Source organism: Festucalex cinctus, chromosome 6 (genome assembly GCF_051991245.1).
Source record: "Festucalex cinctus isolate MCC-2025b chromosome 6, RoL_Fcin_1.0, whole genome shotgun sequence".
Lineage (NCBI taxonomy): Eukaryota > Metazoa > Chordata > Actinopteri > Syngnathiformes > Syngnathidae > Festucalex > Festucalex cinctus.
Genome location: NC_135416.1, coordinates 2,124,210 through 2,149,012, shown reverse-complemented (window position 1 = coordinate 2,149,012; position 24,803 = coordinate 2,124,210). Strand labels below are relative to the sequence as shown.

The 24,803-nt window shown below is 40.5% G+C and overlaps 1 protein-coding gene across 5 annotated transcripts in view; it reads left to right on the top strand.

The window, feature by feature from the left end:
- LOC144020883 (protein phosphatase 1 regulatory subunit 29-like) overlaps nt 1-10,357 on the top strand; it is a 107,690-nt gene extending 97,333 nt beyond the window's left edge. For all 5 annotated transcript variants that reach the window (XM_077524757.1, XM_077524755.1, XM_077524754.1 and 2 more), the window contains one exon: nt 12-10,357. In XM_077524757.1, the coding sequence (XP_077380883.1) occupies nt 12-1,557 (1,546 nt within the window). In that variant the 3' untranslated portion in view covers nt 1,558-10,357. The remainder of the gene's footprint in view (nt 1-11) is intronic.
- Nucleotides 10,358-24,803: the final 14,446 nt, after the last annotated feature.

Sequence of the window (24,803 nt, the reverse complement as noted above, 5' to 3'; positions counted from 1 at the left end):
TCACCCCTCAGGTATGGTCCGGAGGCGGCAGCGGCAGTGGCCAACGACCTAGCGGCCATGCAGCGCCTCCAAGATCAGGCCCACCACCAGCACCACCACGGAGGGGCGGCGGGCAGCAAGCTGCCCCCGTCGGCCTCCTCGAGCACAGGCATGCTCCACGGCTCGGCCAACACCACTTCCTCCCGCCTTTCCAGTTTACCGCAGGTGGAAAAGATGGCCAGCGCCTTTTCTGAGGCCATGGGCGCCAAGGGGAGCTACATGGACGTGAGGACTGAAGGAGGGGTTGGGGAGGGCCGCGAGGGGGAGATGGTTGCGCTGAGCGCGGGTGGGGAGGTCGTTTTGGATATGCGAGGCGCTGGAGCTGAAAACGGGGCGGACGTTGCGGAGGATTCCGATGACGATGGCCGCGGCTCGGCGTCCGAGATCTCCACCATCGCCAAGGAGGTGGACAAAGTGAACCAGATCATCAACAACTGCATTGATGCCCTAAAACTGGATGCCTCCTCTAATGCTGCGGAGAATGCAAATGTCCCATCGCAACCTCCAGTTTGCGTGACGTCACATCCGCGGAACCTCCTGCCTCTCGCTTCAGGAGATCAAGTCATGGCCTCTTCCCCAAAGGTGCACCCAAAGTCCCATCCTCAAGCTCAAGCCCCTCCACACCCTCAAGCTCATCCTCAGCTACACCAGAAGCCTCTTCCTCCATCCATGGCCCCGGTGCCCCTGGTGATGCCCCTGTCCGAGCGACCGGGGATTAGCGGTGGTGGGTTCCTTTCCCCTCCGTACCGTGACCCGCCCCCGGCCAATGCGGTGCGGCCCCTTCAGAGGCAGTTGAGTGCAGACACCGCTATGTCCAAGAACCGTTGTGGAGCCCCTGCCGCCGGCGGACCGGTCAAGAGCGGCCGGGTGTTCAGTGTAGATGTTCCTGAGAAGCGTAGCGACCCGCCCAAGTACCCGTCGGAAAAAAGCAGCCCGGTGCGTAGTGGAGTAGGGGGCTGCAACGGAATGGGGAGCGTCAACGGGGCCGGCGGGGTGAACATGAATGGCGGTGGCATGGCGTGTAGTAACGGAAATGGAGGTCGAGGTGGGGCGTCTGGTTCTGGTCCAAGTCCTGGTCTGCAGCAGCAGCAGCAGCAGCAGCTGCACCACCACCACCTGGAGGTTCAGCCCGATTACCACAGCTCGGAACACCGCCATTCCTTCCCCGCGCTCTACTACGAGGGCGGCAGCGAGTCGCCCTCGCCGGCCCAGAAGGCGTCCTTCCTTAAACCACTTGGCCGCTCCAAGAGGGATGCCACGGCCGTCTACGCGCAGCTGTCGCCCGCGCGCCACCACCACCACTACAACTCGGGATACTCCTCCAGTCCCGAGTACTCGTCGGAGAGCACACTGCGCATCTGGGAGCGATTTCGCCCGTATAAGAAGAGCCCCCGGGAGGAAGCGTCTTACATCGCGGCGGGCCACGCTCTGCGCAAGAAGGTGCAGTTCGCCAAGGACGAGGACCTTCATGACATTTTAGACTACTGGAAGGGTGTTTCCGCACAGCAGAAGCTGTAAGCGGAGTCAAATAGTATCAAAGGGAAGCTTGGAGGCCAACAGCAGACTAAAAAAAAAACGTGGATGGTAATGTAGCAGGACACGTTTCGTCTAAGTTCCCCCATTGGAGGGAAGGTTAAGGGTGTATATTTTCTTTGTAAAATGTTTTTGACGTTAATTCGACTGCCACTCCCACTGGGCACTTTGGTCCTCGCAGGTGCTCAACACTGATGAGCTAAACCAGGGTTGGCAAACTCATTTTCGACATCGTAATGACTGTGAAAATCATATCAAAGCGGGGTCACCTCCTCATATTACAAGGAACTACCACATATTCACTATTTGGCATTTGCAAATGTTCCTTTTCAAATTTTTTGGGGGTAGCCTATCGTCCATTTTCTGCTGAAGAAATGAAAATAGAAGACCAACTCGTAAAGAGAGAAACATGAAGTAGACGTCCGTTATTAAGCTAAAGTGCTGCAGTGGGTCGGACTTGGTTCTGGGGCCTTCAGTTTTACACTTATGAGCTAAACAAAGGGGATTTTCTAGATTTTGTTTTTAATTTTATTGTTTTTTTTATACAAACTACCTCATTACCAAGGGGACGGTGGAAACCGAGCTATCTCTTCTCCAGCAGCCGCCCTTTTCTTGGCTTAAGCCGGCGTGCCTGCTCCCGCTTTTCCCCTCTTAATTCCGTCAAACCGACGCTCACCCAACAATCGGTCCGCCGCGCCGCCGACACCTGCTCCTCCTACACGAGCGCCATTTGGCGAGATAATGAGCCCGCAGGATGAGGAATTAGGCGGGTTTGCTGGAGAGTCGTCGCTCGCTCTTGCGCGGCGGCTAAAGGACGGCAGACGATAGTTATCGGGCTAATTGCTCTCGCTGGCAATTAGGCCGCGTATCGATTTTGGGGGAAACATACCCGACTGCATGCGTTGGGCATGTCGGCGCTGGGTATGCGTGTGTGCATGCCAATTTTTGTGTATCGGAGCAGATTTTTTGTTTGTTTGTTTGTTTCTCTGCACCCTTATTATCTGCACTTCTAAATTATCATCAACCTATCACGCCACATTAGACGGCATAGGCAAAAAAAATAAAAAATCTTCACAATTTAGCTCGCCTATCTGTCTAGGATCGGGTACCTGTTTCAGATTGGACCTCATTTGAGAGAACTCCTAATTGGGAATTGATCCAAATGAATACAAATTAACAGACCTAGAAATGGCCCCAAATGGATGATTCAAGTCAAAATGGCCGACTTCCTGTTTAATCTGGTGCGTGTGTTCTCGAGACGTAACGCATTCACTGCCATTGACGGCTATTTACGTCAAAAATCCATTTTAACAGGACTGGCAGTGAATGAGTAAATTTTTCGTCCGGTTATGATTGGTGTCTTTAGCAAAGTTTGCCCTTATCGGTCAAATTAGTATTGGGACAGATGTATTTTTTTCTTATGAATTTTTATTTCCAAATCCTCCAAATATTCACTTGTAACTCACCACACTTTGCCTGCATTTGACAGCTTAATTCACGGTCGCCATCTATCTCGGATACCTCATTCTGATTGGGGCTCATTTTGGGCAAATTGCAACTCAGAAGTTATCAAAGAACAAGCCTTGAAATCTACACAAAAAAAAGCTGCTTCAAACCAAAATGTTCATTTTTGGGACACGGGTCCTTGAGACCTTCCAAGCGTCCTGTTTTTCAAACAGGTGTGGGGTGCTATTTTTTTTAAATTTATTGTTCTCAATCTGCCTAATTCTCATTGGGGTTCATTTGGGCAAGTTCCCTAGTAGGAGTTTGTTAAAGCACGGGAATTTGATACTTTTTTTTTTTTTTTTTTTTTTTTTGTGCATCCTGTAACGATAGAGGTGTCCGTATAGATTGGTGAAACTGGTGTCCAGGGTAAATTTTTTTTTTAAAACATTTCTGGAGACATGGCCAATCCCCGAAACGTCGATCGGTTGAAGCTTGTGTCACCCTAAGAAGAAGAAGAAGAAAAAAAATAAAAATCCCGATGCATTTTCCACCTCGAGATGCTTCAAGAAAACATGTCAAGTTGAAGCACAGCGGGGTAAAAATGGAGCGCAAGTGTAGCGAAGGGCCCAAAGTGTCACTCTACCTCCAACACACCACAAGCCTGCTGCGGACCAAAGTGCTCTCAGGGTTGCTTTGATTTCACTTTGGCTTTCTGGGGGATTGTCACTTTTTCTCTGACTGCTCCCATTATGATTGTTTTATTTATTTATTTTTTTTAACCGAGCTTGTTGTTGCTAGGACAAATTCAGGGCATCGCCAAGTTTGCCCCATAAAGTATTTATCTCTCGTGGGGCACTGTAACACCCGCCCCTAATCACTTGCGTATTGACTCAAATTGAAACGAGTCCTCGTGTAATTCGAGTACTGTACCTCGATTAAAAAAAAATAATAATAATAAAAAAATGCTACTACAGCATTTCGTGAAAATACGGTATTTTATTTTGAAGTTGTTCCCGGCAGCGCGTGGTGGACTCACTCGTCTTCCTGACTGGAGTTGAGGCTGGGGTCTTCAGAGCCCGAGAAAAAAAACATAATTACGATTGATTTTCAGGATGACTCCCATGATCATAAAATCAACTTCAAACACGAATTAAGAATGCTTAAAAATGACACTGACCTTATGTATATAATAAGACACCTGTTGCCAGATTTAGCGGCTAGTGGCTAGCCACTAGCTGCAGCTAGCCGCTAAGCTAAGCTAAGCTAAGCTAAACACATTCTGTTAAACTGAAGGGGAAACATTAGCGAAAGATTTTACTTGTTTTCGTCTCTCTACGTTTCATTTTCAAAATGGCTTCCCTGAAAAAGTGACATCCCTCCAAGTTGCGTGAAAATGAGTCTTTTGAGAAACGGTAGCAAAATGCCTTCATTTCATGCCGTCGTATTTTGTTAGCGTTCTGTTAGCATTTTGTTTTGTTTGGCATGCACACTTTGACCCGCAAGAGGTCCAAAATGCTGGAAATTCTTGAATGTTTCATACTCGAGGTTGGCCAGGGGGGTCCTCACTGGCGTTGACTTGGGAGCCCTATCTGACCCCGCCCCACTCCACACCCCCTTCTTATCCTGATGCCCCACCCCTTATGCCCCCACCACCACCACCACAGCTGATAACCACGGCTAAAGTCAGCCTCGCCTTCCAGCAAATGTGTCCCGCTCGTTTATCATTCCGTGACATACAATATGTAACGTCGCCATCTAATCTGAGGCGGACCACCTCCAAGGCCGGTAGCTTGCTCGCCCCACAGCCCACAGGAGAGTCGTAAAATACCCTCGCGTTAATAGATTTATTATCTGGTCAAATATATCCCACAATTTATGAATGTGTATGAAAAAAAAATTACATTTTCTGGTTCATCGAATGCAAACTGAATCAGTCTGCCAACCGACCAGTTGCGGGTCAGATTGACCCATTTTAAATCTTCCTCACATATGGCTCATCATTTATTCTTTGAACTTGTCATTTTGTTAACTTATTTGCTCTCAAAAACATATGAATACGTTCTATTCTAAATATTACCAGGGTCCCAAAGACGTATTTATACGTTTTTATGTTTTTTTTTTATGCTAGAGCATACAGAAGGCTTTGATGCAGCCTCTAAACTGAAGAGCATGCCTGAAGCAACGGTAATTATTACATAAACGGCTAGAAGGTGGCAGCAGAGTATAAGAGATCAACCAGGGCCATGTTACAAAAAGCTGTTTTCCCCCACTGTTTTAAACAGATTTGTGAATAATGATGGGACTCAGCTATATCCTAATGCTAATTGCTGCTAAATGGAAACATACAAATATATCAACTTGTGTATTTTTTTTGAAATTTTTGAAATCATTGCACTTGATCTTGACTTTAATGCAAAGGGTCAGTGAAACCCATTTCAAAATTCCCGCAGGCCATTTTGAAGCCATCACAATTTGTCTTGATTTTTCTACAACGGGTCAATTTGACCCAGTTTTAAAATCCTTGCAATTCATCTTGATTTTACTGCAAAGGGTCATTGGAACCCATTTCAAAATTCTTGCAGGCCATTTTAAAATCGTCACAATTTGTCTTGACTTTTCTACAACGGGTCAATTTGACCCAGTTTTACAATCCTCGCAATTCATCTTGATTTTACTACAATGAGTCCAATAGAACCCATTTCAAAATTTTCACGGGCCAATTTAAAAGCATCGCAATTTGTTTTGATTTTTTTTTTTTTACAACGGGTCAATTTGACCCATTTGACGAGCACCATGATTTGTCAAGATATTATTCCGACAGTTTAAGTAATTTCTTAATCGTCGCACAATCTATCTTGATTTTACCACAGCAGCCCAATTTGTCCCATCTTTTAAATCCTCATAAATCATTTGAATTCAATAAATCCGTTTTATCGATAACGGTCGATGTGACCAATTTGAAAATGTCGACGATTTGTCTGGCTTTTTACAGTAGCATGTCACATTGACCTGTTTGAAAAATCCTCACTTATTAAATGTTGATTTTGTTGCAGCGGATCATTTTGACCCAACAACCCAGAAAGATTGGGTCAAATTGACCCGAGTTCATCTGTCATTTTGACCTGTTGTATTTTGAGTCATCAAAAAAATAAAATAAATAAAATACAGACCAGCAGAATAAGCTCAACCCTGTATACAGACAATGATCATGGGTCAATTTGACCCAAAGTACGTTTCATCATCAAAACAAGTTTTTTGTTTGTTTTTTTTAATGAGGTTTTCAAACTTGGGTCATTTTGAACTGCAACATATCTGGAGTGCTAATCGGTTGGAAAAAAAAAAAAAAAAAAAGAGGGTTCTTGTTGATGATGATGAGTTATGCTTGTTATTTTGTTCCAATGTCTAATTAATCCTTTCCCGTGTTTGTAATTTTCACCCGCCGTCGTCATTAGCGAGCGATTTTTTTTTTTTTTTTTTTTTTTTGCCGAGGCCATCGTGTGAGGTTAGACGTGATTAACTGGGATTGAAATTAATGATGCCCGTTTTCCTGCCCACCTCATTAGATGTCCTTAACCGCCGCGAGTTAGCAGACGCTCCAAGGCCTTCTTTGACGTGATTATGACATGCTTTCAGGCCCTGGGGGAGGTAACCTTGATGTGTTAACCCTGAAGCCTGCTGGACAGCGAGTGTGAAAATGAAAATAGATTAGTGTGACTGGACATAGCTTTTATTGCCGTGTTGGAAAAATCGACTTGCTGTTTTCGTTCTGTAGACGAGTATACGGCGCAAAGTCGAATGCCTCAAAGGTTGTAAAATGTGGAATTGAACCAAAATTGATGTTTGAACACTGATTAACTCATTTGCTCCCAAAAACGTATAAACACGTTCTATTATAAATATTGCCAGGGTCCCAAAGACGTATTTATACGTTGTGTTTTTTTTGTTTTTTTTAAAATAAATTATTATTATTATTATTATTATTTTTTTATGCTGGAGTGTACAGAAGGCTTTGATATAGCTTCTGACCTGAAGAGGTCGCTTCAAGCAATGGTAGTTATCACAAAAAAACGGCCAGCAGGTGGCAGCAGAGTATTAGAGATCAACCAGGGCCATGTTGCAATAAGCAGTTTTTCCTCGTTTTCAACAGATTTGTGAATAATGATGAAACGTATCATGCTAATTTTGCAAAATGGAAACCGTTACAAACGTATATTTTTTTCCTGATGAAAGAAGAGACTTTAATCTTTCTCTTGGTCGGTTCCATGCTTTTATAGCAATATTACACAATATTCTGTGGGCCTTGCACAATCAGTGAGTGAGTGAATGAGTCAAGAATATTTTACAAAATGACTCAACATCACTTTGAGGACTCATAAAACATTTTTTAAGCAGATGTTCCGAGGAATCTTCTTAATTTAAATAAAAAAAAAAGATCAATTATTGAACTCGCTCACGTTGAGTGACACTTAACCCCGCCCCCAAAACCTGCTGGGCCAATGGCAAGTGCCGCTTTGTTGCCAACCGGAAGGGGGTGGAGCTAGGGTGTTGCGACTAAGCAAGCAGTTACTATAACCGGCGAAGTGAAGCCGTGTGTGTGGAAAAATAACAAGCAAACACTCATCAAAAAAAGCGTTTTTTTTCCTTTTATATATATATATATATATATATATATATTGATTACAAAAAATATCTTATCTCAAATGCTTTACAGTCTGATTTAAACAAACAAACAAAAAACAACAACAAAAACCTCGCGACAGAAGGTATCAAGGTCACGTTTTAAATAATGTTGCAATTATTTACATTCAATCGCTAATATTACATTTTTTTCCCCCTCCATTGATCTTCCCACGCGAATCCAAAAAGCCCGCAAGCATGTACAAGGCTCCCTTCAAAGGCATCACGACGACGAAGCCAACGGATCGATTGCGCACGGGCGGGACGATGTCAAAAGTGACCGAATATTCTGCCGCTTTGGCCTTTTTTTTTTTTTTTTTTGCTCCGTTAACGGCAATCAATTAGCTTTTAGATGAGCAACCGCAGGCTACGCGTAGATGGAGCCTTTTAAAAATAACGGCTTCGTGAGGGAGGGAGGGAGGCGGTGGCGGGGTTACCTGCATACGCCCCCAGGGCGTTTTTGTGGAGATGTAACATTAGCCGGGTGAATTCCTAAAGCGGCGTGCGGTGACATTATTATTCACGGCGCTCGTAACAGCAGGGAAGCCGTCTTTATTTCAAGCAATGCACTTCATATTTAATGGAGCCGCTCTATAACGTTTTACGGCGCGCTGACACAAACCACTGTTAATGTTTATTTAGTGGCCCGCGTTAAGCGCACGGTCGTACTTTTTGGACAAAGTGGATGCGATGACGAGGAAAAATCTTGGCCAACCTTGCTAATGGTTTCATTCGCATTCGGTACAGTCGGGGAGCGAAACGTCAACATTTTCTTTGGTGTATAAAGGAAGCGATTTAATCACATTTAAAACCGGTGATTCTCAATATTCAATAGAAAATAAAACATTCCATCTTTTCTTTTTAAGAAAGTGCAATATGAAAAATGTGTTAAGAAAATGAAGTGGAAAAAAATGATGCTATAAACAAAAAAACATTAGTAAAATATTTCGTCAGAAATTGATGAATATCTTCTTTTAGGAAATTAATTGTAATATTTTGAATAGTGTCTTAATTTGTTGTATAAGTTTTGAAGAAAAAGCAAAATGTAAAACTTGCGCTCTTTTGTGGAAACAGAAATTTACTTTTAAATAAAAATTAACACGTTTACACAGCATTTAAATTAAAACACTGAAGATGCTAGCAGTGGTAAAAGATTCTCAGGTATACTCATAAAAAGAAAATTAAATAGCTTAAATCTTTTCTTTTTGTGAAAGTGTAACATTGACAGTTTATCCTCATTTTCGGAAACACATAATGCAGACAAGTCTATTGCTCGGTCCAATCTAAAGAGAGAGAATGAAAAACTATCATCCATAATAACTTTAATCTTTTCTTTTTGTGAAAGTGGAACATTGACAGTGTATCCTCATTTTCGGAAACACATAATGCAGACAAGTCTATTGCTCGGTCCAATCTAAAGAGAGAGAACGAAAAACTATCATCCATAATAGCTTAAATCTTTTCTTTTTGTGAAAGTGTAACATTGATAGTTTATCCTAATTTTCGGAAATATAGAATGAAGACAAGTGTATTGCTCGGTCCAATCTGAAGAGAGAGAGAATGAAAAACTATCATCCATAATAACTTTAATCTTTTCTTTTTGTGAAAGTGGAACATTGACAGTGTATCCTCATTTTCGGAAACACATAATGCAGACAAGTCTATTGCTCGGTCCAATCTAAAGAGAGAGAACGAAAAACTATCATCCATAATAGCTTAAATCTTTTCTTTTTCTGGAAAAAAAAAAACATCAATAGGTTGTCGTCTTTTGGTGAAGCTAGCAAATGTCGGAACAGTTTGAATTATGCTATTCAAACAGCTGATGAAATTGATTGTTACATCCCCTCCTCCCCCAATCGTCCAACGTTGTTCTGACTGTGTAATTGGCGTCAACCTTTGAGTCAACATTATTTTGCTTGTAAACTTTTATTCGCGGTCGCTTTGAGCAGTTTTATTAAAGAAAAACCCATCATATCGTTTACTACACCACTTAAGAGCTAACACCCCGGCACTACATTTGCGCAGTTTCTAAACTTTCCACTTATTGAAAACACAAATCATCCCGAGTGCCGCCAAGATCCAGGAACCCTGAATGGCCCCCGTTAGGGCTGTTGTCGCGGACCCTCGATGGCTCCCTGGAAACGTCAGTGAGGCCTCCTCGCCCACCCCACGTTTTAATTGAACCGCAAGGTTTACTATGAACGCTGACTTGTTTTGTTTTCAGGCTGTAAAACAATGACACAAGATGGCTTAATACCACTTTGAGGACCACTTAAGCCCGGGGAAGATTAGCGCTCCTTTTTTTTTTTTTTCTCCCCCCGCTTAACCCTCAACAGGTTTTAATGGACCACAAGAACACGACGCTGTGAATACGACTGAGACAATGGGACTGAAGGGATCTGATTGGTATCACCCTGACAAAATTGTCAGTTTCTGTTGTAAACATGTAAAATACGATGTTTTGTTTTGTTTTCCAGAGGTGGCGCAATTTCGAGTATTTTTGTGCCGCAGTATAACAGGGTGGAACAGCTTTTAGAAGGAGGGTCTGGAAAACCAACTACCAGGGCTTTGGCTGACAAGACTCTGCTGCGGCTTTTTTTTAGGAATATTTGAAACAAACAGGAATTTGAATTATTAAATCAATGAAACGATTGGTTCTTAAGTATTGGGACTCTACTCAATCAAAGAATCAACCACAATTTGGACATGAGACCTTTTAAAAACGTAACAAATCCGCAGACCCGAATATCGTATCGAAACTTTCCCCAGTAAATTGGAAACTTTTCAGTTTTTCACTTGCTGTAGGTGTCCCAATACTAATCTGGACGGGCAGATGCAAAAAAAAACGTGTTAGCCGATATGTCGCGTTCTCTCGTCTTGAATCGATTTAATGGTTTGTCGACTTGGTTTGTTTACCACCTGGTTCACTTCCTAAGAAATCCAAGCCAAGCAAAATCTACTGCAACGGAACTACATGCATTTATACTCTTCCCTAATTGGTTGCAAAATTTTAAAGGCAAAATGGTCACCTTTGTCTCCTATAGCCTATCATTGGCCATTGGTTTAAGACTTTAGAAACAATATTTTGATTGCTGTTATTTGGTTTATGACTAAAAACTAGCTTCCATACCAATGATCATTGGTTTAATACCATAGAAAGTAACTTCTGAATGATGGCTTTTAATTTTAGACTACTGAAACTAGTACCATAGCAATGGTCCTTGGTTTAAGACCTTGGAAACAAGCTTCTGATTGACGGTTTTGCTTTAAGACGGTAAGAAACGGCTTCGATATCAATGGTCTTTGGTTTAAGACCATAGACTGTAACTTCTGAATGATGGGTTTTAATTTTAGAGTACTGAAACTAGTACCATAGCAATGGTCATTGTTTAAGACCTTGGAAACAAGCTTCTGATTGATGGTTTTGCTTTAAGACGGTAAGAAACGGCTTCGATATCAATGGTCTTTGGTTTAAGACCTACGGAAACCAGCTTCTGTCTATATGGTCTTTGGTTTAAGACCACTCAAACTAGCTTCCATAACGGCGGCCATTGGTTTAAGACAGGGGTGGCGAGATCCGGTCCTCGAGGGCCGCAGTCCTGCTGGTTTTGGATATTTCCCTTCTTCAACACAGCTGATTCATGATCAGCTCATCAGCAAGCTCCGCAGAATCCTGATAACGAGCCTGTTAATTGGAATCAGCTGCACTTCGAGTAGGGAAATCTATAAAACCTGCAGGACTCCGGCCCTCGAGGACCGCAGTTTGCCACCCCTGGTTTAAGACCTCAGAACCTGGCTTCTGATTGAGGGTCTTTAGTTGAAGACCACTAAAGATGGTGTGACCAAACAAATTGGAACAAAATTCCTTGATTCACAATTATTTAAAGCACTTCGAAAGCATTTAATGAGTACTTCATTGAGTGCCTTACTTCACTTTTTGGTTTCTGCCAGATTGAATCTGCCTGTCCAGAAAGGTCTTAAGTGAGATGCTATTGAAAAAAAACCCCCCAAAAAAACAAAAAAAAAAACGAGTCGCTCGCCTACCCTGGATAGTCTCCATGCCCTCCCGAAAGTCGATGACGGGTTTCGGTGAGTCTGCTGTTGAGGACGATTGACTCTGCGGATTCATTTTTTTTTTTTTTGCCGAAATGATGACAAAATCTACAAACAAAAACCGGACGAGTTTGTACCGGAGTTCAACTGTGACACACACACACACACACACACACACACACACGCAGGTAGAGAAACAACTGTTTGTGCTTGACTAGATGCTAGTTGCACTGTACCAACACTACGATGACGAGGTGTGAACAAAACACGAGCGCACCACATTCACGCCTGCCTACGTTAGATACGGACTACGTATTTCTATTCACGTTTACAGACACTTATAGTCTTAAAAGTGCCAAAACGGTGAGTTTTGCAGAGGCGGCGTCGAGCCAAACGTCTGTAGAAATGACTTCTAATGTCCCCCTCTTGGTTTTTCTTTTGTTATTTGTATTTTTCGTACCTCTCAGAGTCACCAACGTTGACATATTGGCTCCTCGTGGCTCTTCTCTGATCTAATGCTTCCAAATGTTTGTCAAGCGAGTTTGTCAGTCACCCTCCAGATGGTCTTTGATTTATGACTTTAAAGATGAGCTTCGAGATTTGTGGTCTTTGGTTTAGGACTTAAAAAAAAAACAGCTACTGTATTGTTTTGACAGCACAGAAAGCAGCTGCTGTCTTGATAGTGCAGTATTTAGTTTAATGCCACCAAAACAAGTTCTTTTTTTTATGTCAATGTTTGCTTTTAGACGTTACAAATCATCTTCTTTGGTTTATGGCTAAAACTAGCGTCTACTCTACATTAATGATCATTGGTCCTTAGACACAAGCTTTTATTTGATGCGTTTTGACTCATGACGATAAATGTTTAAAGATGATAGAATCTAGCTTCTTTATCAATAGTTATCAGTTTAATGCCTTATAAATTATATTTTTGTGATAAAAACTCATTTAGACCCCAAAACTGTAAACCCGGTTTTTAATACTTTGTCCTTCACTCCCAAAAACATATTATTATTTTTATTTTTTTATTTTTTTGCAAGAGTATACAGAAGGCTTTGATGCAACTTCTGACATGAAGAGGTGGCTTAAGGCAATGGTAGTTATTTAATAAAAGGGTCAGCAGGTGGCAGCAGAATATGAGATCAGCCAGGGCCATGTTGCAACAAGCTCTTTTTGTAAGTGTTTTCACCAGGAATGTAACTATTGGTGAAACTGAACCATATTCGAATGCTAATTACTGCAAAACAACAGATACAAATATATTTTCTTCCTGATGAAAGATGAGGCTCAGGTTCCATGTTTTTATAGCCAGAGAACACAATATTCTGTGGGCCTTGCAAAATCAGTCAAAATCCAGTGCAAAGGGGGTTGCGTCAGTGAAAATGGCTGCAAGTGAATCGGTTCATGGTGTTCGATATCAATGGTCATTGGTTGAAGACCAGAGAGTTGGTGGTCTTTGGTTTGTAACAATAACAGCTCGCCTTGAAAGCAATGCCCAGCGTTTGAAGATGACTGAAACTAGCCACTCTATCAGTGGTCATTGGTTAACAACCTCATCAGAAGCTAGTTTTTTTTATTAATGGCTTTCTATTTCAGTGGTCACGGGTTGATCTGAGAAACTTATCTTCTAAATCAGTGGCGTCCAAACTCGGTCCTCGGGGGCCGGAGTCCTGCAGGTATTGGATGTTTCTCGGCTCCAACGCACGTGTTCCAGTGAACAGGATCGTTATCGGGCTTATGCAGAGATTGTGGATGAGTTTCAGCCGTGTTGAAAAAAAAAAAAGAGAACCATCCAAAACCTGCAGGACTCTGGCCCTCGAGGACCGAGTTTAGACACCACTGTTCGAAACGATAGTCTGGCTTGTGACTGTCAAAACCAGCTTCTGGTCAGTGTTGAAAGCTATTAGAACGTATCTTGTGGTAGATGGTTTTTGGGTTCGAACTTGGAAGTCAAGACGTCCAAAGTGTGTAATTGCGCCTCGTCGTCGAAATTGTGAAGGTTGACGCAGCGCCTCGATGATGTGCCCAAACGACTCGTTCCGTTTTAAGTATACGTTGACAACTCTTACCAGCACCGTCATAGTTGTCAAGCGGTTGGAAAATTGCGGAAGCGAGTTGCGCAATTTGGTTCGGGGCGGCGTGATGACTGAAGGCGAGCTTATTAATTAATCTGCCCTTCAGCAAGACGAGCTTTTCAATCTGACACGCACACAAACTCATTTAAACACATCCATATTAAGACGTAATCGCATGCTGCCAGTTCACGTCCACGCCGCGGATGCAAACACAATCAGCCCGGTGGCGGCGACACCAGTTTCACGAGACAATACGTCACCGGCATATACACGCACGCTAACATCCAGGATAGTGTCCTTTGTGATCTAATTACGCACATGAAGGCGCCTTGTTGATGCCCAACTATGGCTTTATTGTCAAGACATTCACGTCAATTTGAGATGCTCCAGATCTATGTGACAATCCTGACAGAATGTCCGTGGACTTTCCTATATGATCTTCTCGCTCGTCGGTTTGCTGGTTCGTCGACCGGTCTAGAATGTGCTCGGATGTTCAATTTGTCATTGACTTTCTCATCATTTAAAATCCAGCGTCTCCTTTGGATGGTCCTCTGTTCATTGGGACTTGAGAATCAAGGTTCTCACCTGGGGGACGAAACAGCTTCTCACTGTAAGGTTCTTTGTTCAGGACTGCTGAAACAAGCTTCTGGTTGACGGGTTTTGATTTGTGGCTATCCAAACAAGCTTCTTTATTATTGGTTGTTGGCTTAAGACCCCAGAAAATTAACTTCTACCCTGATCGTCTTTGGTTTTAAGACCTTAGAAAGTAGCTTTTCATTGAGGGTCTAAGGTTTAAGCCCATTAAGACTAGCATTGCTTCTGTTACAATGGTTGATGGTTAAAGACCACATTAACTCGCTTCTCATCGATGGTCTTTGGTTCATGACCGTTAAAAACTGTTTTTTTCTGTTGTCAATCGTCTCTAGTTTGTGACATTCGTAACTAGTTTGTGATTAATGGTCTTTGGTTCGTGATGACAAAATGTATATGTCAACGGTGGTTGAAGACCTTAGAGACCTTCTGATAGAATTGTGTTATTTCTGACTATGAACGTTTGATTGGTGGTCTTGGGTTTTTGACCTTAAAAAGTAGCTTCGATGACAATGGTCATGGTTATAAGACCTTTGTAAGTAGATCCTTGATGATCTGTTGATTAAGACCACAGACACTTTCCATAGCCATGGTCTAGTCTATGGCCACTATTGTCATTGCCTCAAGTCCACATAAACAAGCTTCTGGTTGACGCTCTTTGACTCATGACGACAAAATCTAGCTTCTAACGCCGGTCTTTGGATTTAAAGATATTAGAAACTAGCTTTTGATCAATGGTCTTTTGTTTATGACTCTAAAAATTGACTTCTATAACATTGGTCATTGTTATTAGACCTTAGAAAGAACTGTAGGTTCTTGTTGATGGTCTGTGGTTTGAGACATCTGAGATGATGTTCATGACTGTAGAAGTTACCTTCTAACTCTGGTACTTGCTTTGAAAACATCAGAAACTTGCTTTGAATTGATGGTCTTTGGTCAGACTTTAGACGCAAGCTTTTGATAGATAGTCTTTGGTTTATGACAACAAAAAAAACTTGCTTCTATATCGATGGTGCCGAGTTTTAAGACCTTTGAAACTAGCTTTTGATCGATGGTCTTTGGTTTCTGACTTTTAAAAAGTAGCTTCTAAATCGATGGCCGTGACTTTCGAAACTGGAGTAGCTTCTTGTTGATCATCTTTATGTTTATGAAACGTACGTTGAAACGTAGTCGGTCTCCTTGTGGTCTTATACAGAAAACACTAATAAATGAACGTTTCGGATCCTAACATTCCTTTCAGAAACGTGTTATCAAGTCAGTCAATTCAGAAGGGTCCGTAAAACGGCGTGCGCGAGATGTTACACGGTACTCGCGCTTGTCAATTAAGCTCATTTTCCCTCCACGGTGTTTCTTATTTGGTTGTCTTTTCAGAGACTTGATGTGAAGCACTTCAGGAATGCCTCGATGCAAACGCACACGTACACTTCCCAGCAAGATCGATTGATTGCAGGCAGTGGCGGCAGTCGCCCGAGGCGACGGTGAGTAAGAGTCAAGGTTGCTAGGCAGCAGATAAGAACGTAAGATCTCGTTAATTGCCTCTCGTGGAGGGCGAGAGTACACCGTGGCGGATATTGCCGCCGGGATACGCACGCGCACGTCATCCATTCGGTGTTTCTTTTCTTTTTTTTGTGTGTGTGAATCAGCAGGGGACGAAGTGCTCGGTGTTTCTTTTGACCATAGCGACAAGCTCGGATCACTTCAATGGCTGATTTGGAATAAGAGATTTAATTGCACAAGGCTAGCTCAAAAAGAAACACGCCGGGCCATTTTTAAAATTAGCTCTTGGGAGAAAAAAATAAATAAAAAAATAAATAAATAAATAAATAAATCCTTGCGTCAGAGCTACCGAGTCCGTACGCAATTCGGTCAATTTACTCGTAAATGTTCAAGTGCTAGCCAGCTGCTCGAAATCATCAGTAAATGTCCTCCCGTGGCTCGTGATAACGGCATGAAACCGCTCACGGTTCTCCCTAGCCAAGGGTCAAATCATTCCCATAGAAAAAAATAAAAAAATATAATTGTCATTGAAGTCCTTCGACATATTCGAGGAGTTCCCAATATAAAACATAAGAACTTAATTTTTTTAGTCCCGTATGGTTTAGATTTGTGCGCATTTGTGGTCTTCAGTTTTACAACTAAAAACTCAAAGATGGATAATCAATGGCCTCCTCCTCCATGCCCTAGTCCCTTCCAGCAGTTAAGATTCCGAGCCTATCGGACAAATTGGACCAAGTGAGGCGGTTATTAAATTAACTCATTCACTCCCAGGACATTTTCACGGTTTTACTGGATTTTGACTGATTTTGCAAGGCCCATGGCATATTGTGTCCTTTTGTTTTAAAAACATGGAACCTACCAAAAGAAAGATTAAAGGCTCTTCTTTAATCAGGAAAAAAAAAAAGTGTTTCTCTAGCTGTTTCCATTTTGCATAAATTAGCATTAGAATATGGCTAAGTTTCATCATTATTCACAAATGTGTTTAAAATAGTGAGGAAAAGAGCTTTTTGGTCTCTTATACTCTGCTGCCATCTGCTGGCCGTTTTTGTAATAACTACCGTCGCTTCAAGCATTCTCTTCAGTTCAGAGGTTGCACCAAAGCCAAAAACGTATAATTACATCTTTGTGAGGCATGGTAATATTTAAAATAGAACGTATGTATACGTTTTTGGGAGTAACTGAGTTAATGTACATTTTGAGGGATTTTACATACTCGAAAAGTTATTAAATTTGGCAGGAGTGTTGTTCCTCGTGGAAATTCCCGTCTCGTAATGGTTGTGGGTGTTAACCACCACAACTGGCTCGGTAGCAGCCGCTGTAATTTTTTTGTGAAAATTCAGCTACCATTTTAGTTTGAAGCAGTCATTTTGACCATTTTCCCGAGGGTCCATCACAGACCGACTCCTCCTGGAAATTCCTTTTCGGCGGCTCCCAAATTCAAACGACGACTTCACTTAGCGCCAGCGCTAAACCTTTGAAGCGCTAGCCTTTAATTTCAAAAGATAATTCACTCTCAAAAAATAATCCCGCTTCTCTTTACGATTGCCGGCGTCCAATTCGGGCGACCACTTTCACATCGTCGCTCACATCTTAATAATAAGCGCGACTCGTTTCTAAACGGCTGCCGCAATCGTTCTGTGAGTCGCTAATCCACTTATCAGCTAATCTACCAGCTGTAAAGTGCGTAAGCCTAATGAGTTGGTTTTAGTCGTGAGCTACCACGCAACTGTCGTATTTTCTCACGCTGACTCACGTGCTCGCTTTTGTCGTAATTAACCACAAACAGAAGATTTTTTTTCCTCTGTTGGCCCTTGTTCTTAAAAAAAATATATTTATTTATATGAGCACGATTTTTCCCCCTCAAATAGCCACTTTTTTTCCCTTGAATTATCTTGAAAACTGAAAAGTATTTTTTTTTTTAATATTTCTAAAAATATTAACTCATTCGCATTAATTAAATTTAACAATAATGTAAGACAAATTTTGGCAAAATGTGCTTTTCCATAGTACACGACTTCCACCGTGTTTCAGCCGTGTTAGCTTGGATGCTAACAGTCTGTCACATTTTTTTCGTTAGCCGTTTGTCTATAATTAAGCACAACAGGAGCAAGTTTGGATTATTATTTTTTTTTCATTTTGCCTTAATGAGGATTTATGGTTATTACATGCAGTTGCGTAACAATAATGGCATGTGTGTTTGCTTTAACGACCTCCAATTAAGATAAATTGTATGCACAGTCATTATGTGTATGCCATTAATGGATTATTTAGTTACGTGCGCTTCTAATCTACTAATGTGCACATTAAACGATGCACCGAGCCAGGAGCGAAAAGCACCACACAGCAAAGCATTGCTGTTTTGTTTTGTGTTTTTTTTCCCCCCACTTGATTCCTCCTTGTGTTGTCACAGACGACGGGTAACGTACCAAAAATGGAACTCTTATCATGTTTACAACTTTCTGCCGTATTTTGTCAAATGGCTTTTATGCGTTTTTTTTTTCCCCCTCTGTAAAATTTTACTTGTCATATAATTTTCCTCCTCCATCAATCCTCCAAAAATTCTGATAACACCTGGCACACTTCATTAGCTAGCATTAGTTGTGTGCTACGTGACCATTTGTCTTTTTTTTTTTTTGAGCATAGAGCCACAACAATTTGCTTTGACAAAAAAAAAAAATCTTACTTTGAGTTTCAGTCAGTTTTTCGGCTAGCCTAGCTTCCATTGCTAGCTACAATTGCTGGCCGCCATCGCTAGCTTCCATTGCTACCTGTAATTGTTAGCTAACATCACAAGCTATCATTGCTCCTAGATATAATTGCTAGTTATCGACACTAGCTTCCATTGCTACCTATAATTGTTAGCTAACATCACAATTAAGCTATCATTGCTGCTAGATATAATTGCTAGTTATCATCGCTAGCTTCCATTGCCAGCGACAATTGCTGGCCGTCATCGCTAGCTTCCAATGCTACCTATTGTTGTTAGCTAACATCACAAGCTATCATTGCTGCCAGATATAATTGCTAGTTATCGTCACTAGCTTCCATTGCTACCTATAATTGTTCGCTAACATCACAATTAAGCTATCATTGCTGCTAGATATAATTGCTAGTTATCATCACTAGCTTCCATTGCTACCTATAATTGTTAGCTAACATCACAAGCTATCATTGCTGCTAGATATACTGTAATTGTTAGTTATCATCGCTAGCTTCCATTGCTAGCGACAATTGCTGGCCGTCATCGCTAGCTTCCAATGCTACCTATAAGCTAACATCACAAGCTATTATTGCTGTTAGATATAATTATTAGCTATAATCACTAGCTTTCATCACTTGCTATCTTCGCTAGCTTCCATCATTAGCTGCCATCTGTCAGATGAGAGCTGAGCCACAACTTGTCGTAAGCTAGCTTCGCGGAAGCCCCCGCTTCGTTTTTCTACAGACGTTTGGCGGCCACCTCCACTTGAAATCTGTGAATTTTGTACAAAAAGAAAATGTAGGAAGAAATGAGTGTTTGTTTGTTTGTTTTTCTACCGAGCCTGTTGTGTAGCTCTCTGTGTTTGTTTGGCAGAGGGCGGCGGTGGGGAAACGCGGCGTTCATTTTTCTGTACGCCGTCGGGGATTGTGCAATGGCCAATTGTAATTATTGTTATTATTCTGATTATTCTGAAGAGAATTAGAGGTGGAAAAATGAAATAAAGTGTTATATTTGCATGATTTCCTGTATTTTCACCAAACAGATATAAATATATATATCTATCAATCTATACATACAGTATAGAGTACTGTATATGGTTGTGTATTCTGAGTGGTAATGTACCTCACATCAATGACATACTGTGACTTTCTTCTGTCAATATAAAGATGCAGTTTTCTAAAGTCTTTTTGTAAACACGTGGAGTGCGCTGTGCAGTGTTTCTCTGGTGGGAGCTCAAACCGAATTTTTACAAACTGGCTTTTGGATATACAGTCAAATTACTGGTGAAAATCTTTTTTCTTTTCTTTTTTTTAATTCAGTTTGAAATCTGAAAGAAGAACCAAGTATAAGAGCAAGAAAATAATTGTTTTATTTTTATTTTTTTAATTTATGTCATTATTGTACCTTGAGAAAAGTTTTTTTTTTTTCTCAAAAAATCTTTAGTTCTCACAAGATGACTACTTTTCCCCTCAAAAATATACAACTCTTTGATATCTAAAACCTTTTTTTTACTCCAAGAAATATTTTTTTTGTCTATTATTAAACTGTCGAAAATCACCACATCATATTTCTGAAAATATGACTTTTTTTTTTTTTCTTTCTTCAAATTGATTGTATTCTCAGATTTTGGACTTTTTTCAAAGAAGATTTCAGTCATAAATGAATGAATAAAAAATATTAAATAATTGTTTTTAAAAAATGAATCAAATAAATACTTTTTAATTCATCAAATAAATATGTCATTATTAAAGTCATAAATGAATGAATAAAAAATATACATGACATTAAATAATAAAAAAAAAAAAAATATGCATCGGGCTGTCCTAAAATACTGTAAATTAGAAGATGTCATTAAATTAAAAAATAATGAAGAAATCAAATATGTAAATAAGATTTGTTATATTTGTTATCAGTGTTGTCTCTTTTTTGCTAACTTGGGATTGGAAAGTGACTTGAAATTGCAAAATTCTCTCAAACTCCGAGTGGCCACATTCATTTTGCGCTTCACCTGACACTTCAACGCGGAAGGACCCGGTCGGGGACTCAAAACCATCTGGCGCGTTCTCACACCGAGGACGGGCCACGAGGGGCCCACACGAGATCTATTTTTTATTTTTATTTTTTTTGCCTCAAACCTGATGAAACGTTATGTCGACGGCTCATGTGAGCTCAAAAAGTCTTTCAAACGACGTTTATATATCGCACAGCTTCCCCACATACATTTTTAAAAACATTGCAACATAATTTTTAAAAAAATATATATGTTTTGCCCTGGATGAAAAAAGAAAAAAATGTCTTTAAAAAAAAAAAAAAAAAAAAAGTCCTTTTTGCTGCAGCTTGTTTTTGTCTTCATTCATATTTTTAATGAAAACTGCACATAGTAAAAATACATTAGTCATATACATGCTACTGTTGAAATCGTGTTGATTGGATTGGCACTAAAGGTCAGCATTAATTATTCATTCATGGCCTCCTTTGTGATTCATCACCTGTGTGTGTGCGCGTACGTGCACGTGTCCCTCTTAATGAATAATTGACATCCATTCTTGCCTCTATAGACAGTTTTACTCCTTTTTTGACTCCAGGCTAAAAAGAAAAAAAAAAAATGTGCGTGCGCATACATAAGTAACAAGGTAATACTGTAAAATGTTCCGTCAGAAATATGACGGGACGACGTGGCGAAAAAAAAAAGTGCTTAGCTGAAGAAAGAAAGTGGCGGTAATACGAGGCAGTATATCAAAGTATTGTTAATACGTCCCCCCAAGCTGGCTGACATCCGAGTGATCTGATTGGCTCTTCAGAGCGACGCCATGACATCATCGCTTACCTTAACCGGACACTTCGGCGTCTCGCCAGAGTCGTGAAGTTCAGAAGGTCAGGAGACCAGAGGAAAGGTCAAAGGAAAGAAAGATGAATCAAAGTGAAATCCAGCACCAACTAAACACCTCCTGACACCCACATGGTTGCAAAACCAGAGTCTTACGCCAAGTTCCAACAAATTAAGAAGATCTCAAGAGACCAGAGGAAAAACTAAAGAGAGGAAAGAGGGAAGGATAGATGAAGCAATTTGAAGTTCCTTTAACGCCACTCATTTTTTTTTTAAACACATAATTAATGAGCGCTCCTTACTTGGAAAGTCTTTATTGGGGGAATTCCAGTCGCAATGCAGCAGACTCGTCCACGTCAAAATTTAAGCAGTAATAAATTTATAATAATGCATAAATTTGTCGGGTTGTGTTTGACAATTTTAAAAAATGTGCAGAATTTCACAAGTTACGTCATGTTAAAAAATTAGATAGCGCTTAATATTAAAAAAAAAAAAATGCACTGAGCTATCACCAGCGACTTACAAATGCAGTTATGCCATCTAGTGGCAGAAAAATTACATCAACACAAATCAATATCACACACGTTTTTTTACAGTTCATCTTTTTAATTTCAACCCAATTTATGAAGGATTGTGAAATTACTGTATCAAGTGACTAAAATATGCAGCCATATATCTTCTAGTTTAACATTTTTCCACACTTGTATATACTGTAACATCCCCCACGGACACGTTAACACCCGAGCACCCCCTCTAGTGCGTGTGCCATTAGCAAGCAGCTCAGCCATGAACCCTGACTGGAGGAAATAGCAGGGACCAGCCAGCAGACAGCAGACAGCGCTTTAATGAATGACTCTTCAAATATTTAGCAGCAGATTAGCCCGATTGGAATCAACGCCTTTAAAGACCCTCGACGTGTGTATGTGTGCGCCTTTTAAAATGGCTGTATTTGTGGTACTTGGGAAATATTTTCAAAACTTATCGGTTGCACTTGACTAAAATGTGGTCAACTACAATAATTTGTTAGTCAAACACATTTTAATCATGTGCGACTGAGGAACATGTTGACTTATTTCAGTGTGGATGCCTGACATGCTAACGAGAGGCGACATGAAAAGCTACATGCTGCTACACTTCCTGGTTCTTCTTCTTCTCCTTCATTCACTTTTTTTTTAACCACAAAGCATCAATTCAAATCAGTTTTTTTTTCCGCAAAGATGCCCAACATGCTAATAAAATGCTACTTGAAAAGCTAGCTAGCTAGCATCTTGTTGGCTGTATACTTCCTGTTTCTTATTTGTTCCTTTTTTTTCTTTTTTTTGGTGAGCCACCGTATAAAATGCTACTTGAAAAGCTAGCTAGCTAGCATCTTGTTGGCTCTTTACTTCCTGTTTCTTATTTGTTCTTTTTTTTTTTTTTGGGTGAGCCACCGTATAAAATGCTACTTGAAAAGCTAGCTAGCTAGCACCTTGTTGGCGCTATACTTCCTGTTTCTTATTTGTTCCTTTTTTTTTGTTTTTTTTTTGGGGTGAGCCACCGTATAAAATGCTACTTGAAAAGCTAGCTAGCTAGCATCTTGTTGGCTCTTTACTTCCTGTTTCTTATTTGTTCCTTTTTTTTTTTTGGGTGAGCCACTGTATAAAATGCTACTTGAAAAGCTAGCTAGCTAGCACCTTGTTGGCGCTATACTTCCTGTTTCTTATTTGTTCCTTCTTTTTTTTTTTTTTTTTTTTTTTGGTGAGCCACCGTATAAAATGCTACTTGAAAAGCTAGCTAGCTAGCACCTTGTTGGCGCTATACTTCCTGTTTCTTATTTGTTCCTTCTTTTTTTTTTTTTTTTTTTTTGGTGAGCCACCGTATAAAATGCTACTTGAAAAGCTAGCTAGCTAGCACCTTGTTGGCGCTATACTTCCTGTTTCTTATTTGTTCCTTTTTTTGTGAGCCACCGTATAAAATGCTACTTGAAAAGCTAGCTAGCTAGCACCTTGTTGGCGCTATACTTCCTGTTTCTTATTTGTTCCTTTTTTTGTGAGCCACCGTATAAAATGCTACTTGAAAAGCTAGCTAGCTAGCTAGCATCTTGTTGGCTCTATACTTCCTGTTTCTTATTTGTTCCTTTTTTTTTGTGAGCCACCGTATAAAATGCTACTTGAAAAGCTAGCTAGCTAGCTAGCATCTTGTTGGCTCTATACTTCCTGTTTCTTATTTGTTCCTTTTTTTTTTTTTTTTTTTTTTTTTTTTTTTTGGTGAGCCACCGTATAAAATGCTACTTGAAAAGCTAGCTAGCTAGCATCTTGTTGGCTCTTTACTTCCTGTTTCTTATTTGTTCCTTTTTTTTTTTTTTGGGTGAGCCACCGTATAAAATGCTACTTGAAAAGCTAGCTAGCTAGCACCTTGTTGGCGCTATACTTCCTGTTTCTTATTTGTTCCTTTTTTTTTGTTTTTTTTTTGGGGTGAGCCACCGTATAAAATGCTACTTGAAAAGCTAGCTAGCTAGCATCTTGTTGGCTCTTTACTTCCTGTTTCTTATTTGTTCCTTTTTTTTTTTGGGGTGAGCCACCGTATAAAATGCTACTTGAAAAGCTAGCTAGCTAGCACATTGTTGGCGCTATACTTCCTGTTTCTTATTTGTTCCTTCTTTTTTTTTTTTTTTTTTTTTTGGTGAGCCACCGTATAAAATGCTACTTGAAAAGCTAGCTAGCTAGCACCTTGTTGGCGCTATACTTCCTGTTTCTTATTTGTTCCTTTTTTTGTGAGCCACAGTATAAAATGCTACTTGAAAAGCTAGCTAGCTAGCACCTTGTTGGCGCTATACTTCCTGTTTCTTATTTGTTCCTTTTTTTGTGAGCCACAGTATAAAATGCTACTTGAAAAGCTAGCTAGCTAGCACCTTGTTGGCGCTATACTTCCTGTTTCTTATTTGTTCCTTTTTTTGTGAGCCACCGTATAAAATGCTACTTGAAAAGCTAGCTAGCTAGCTAGCATCTTGTTGGCTCTATACTTCCTGTTTCTTATTTGTTCCTTTTTTTTTTTGTGAGCCACCGTATAAAATGCTACTTGAAAAGCTAGCTAGCTAGCTAGCATCTTGTTGGCTCTATACTTCCTGTTTCTTATTTGTACCTTTTTTTTTTTTTTTTTTTTTTCTTTTTTTTTGGTGAGCCACCGTATAAAATGCTACTTGAAAAGCTAGCTAGCTAGCATCTTGTTGGCTCTTTACTTCCTGTTTCTTATTTGTTCCTTTTTTTTTTTTTTGGGTGAGCCACCGTATAAAATGCTACTTGAAAAGCTAGCTAGCTAGCACCTTGTTGGCGCTATACTTCCTGTTTCTTATTTGTTCCTTTTTTTTTGTTTTTTTTTGGGGTGA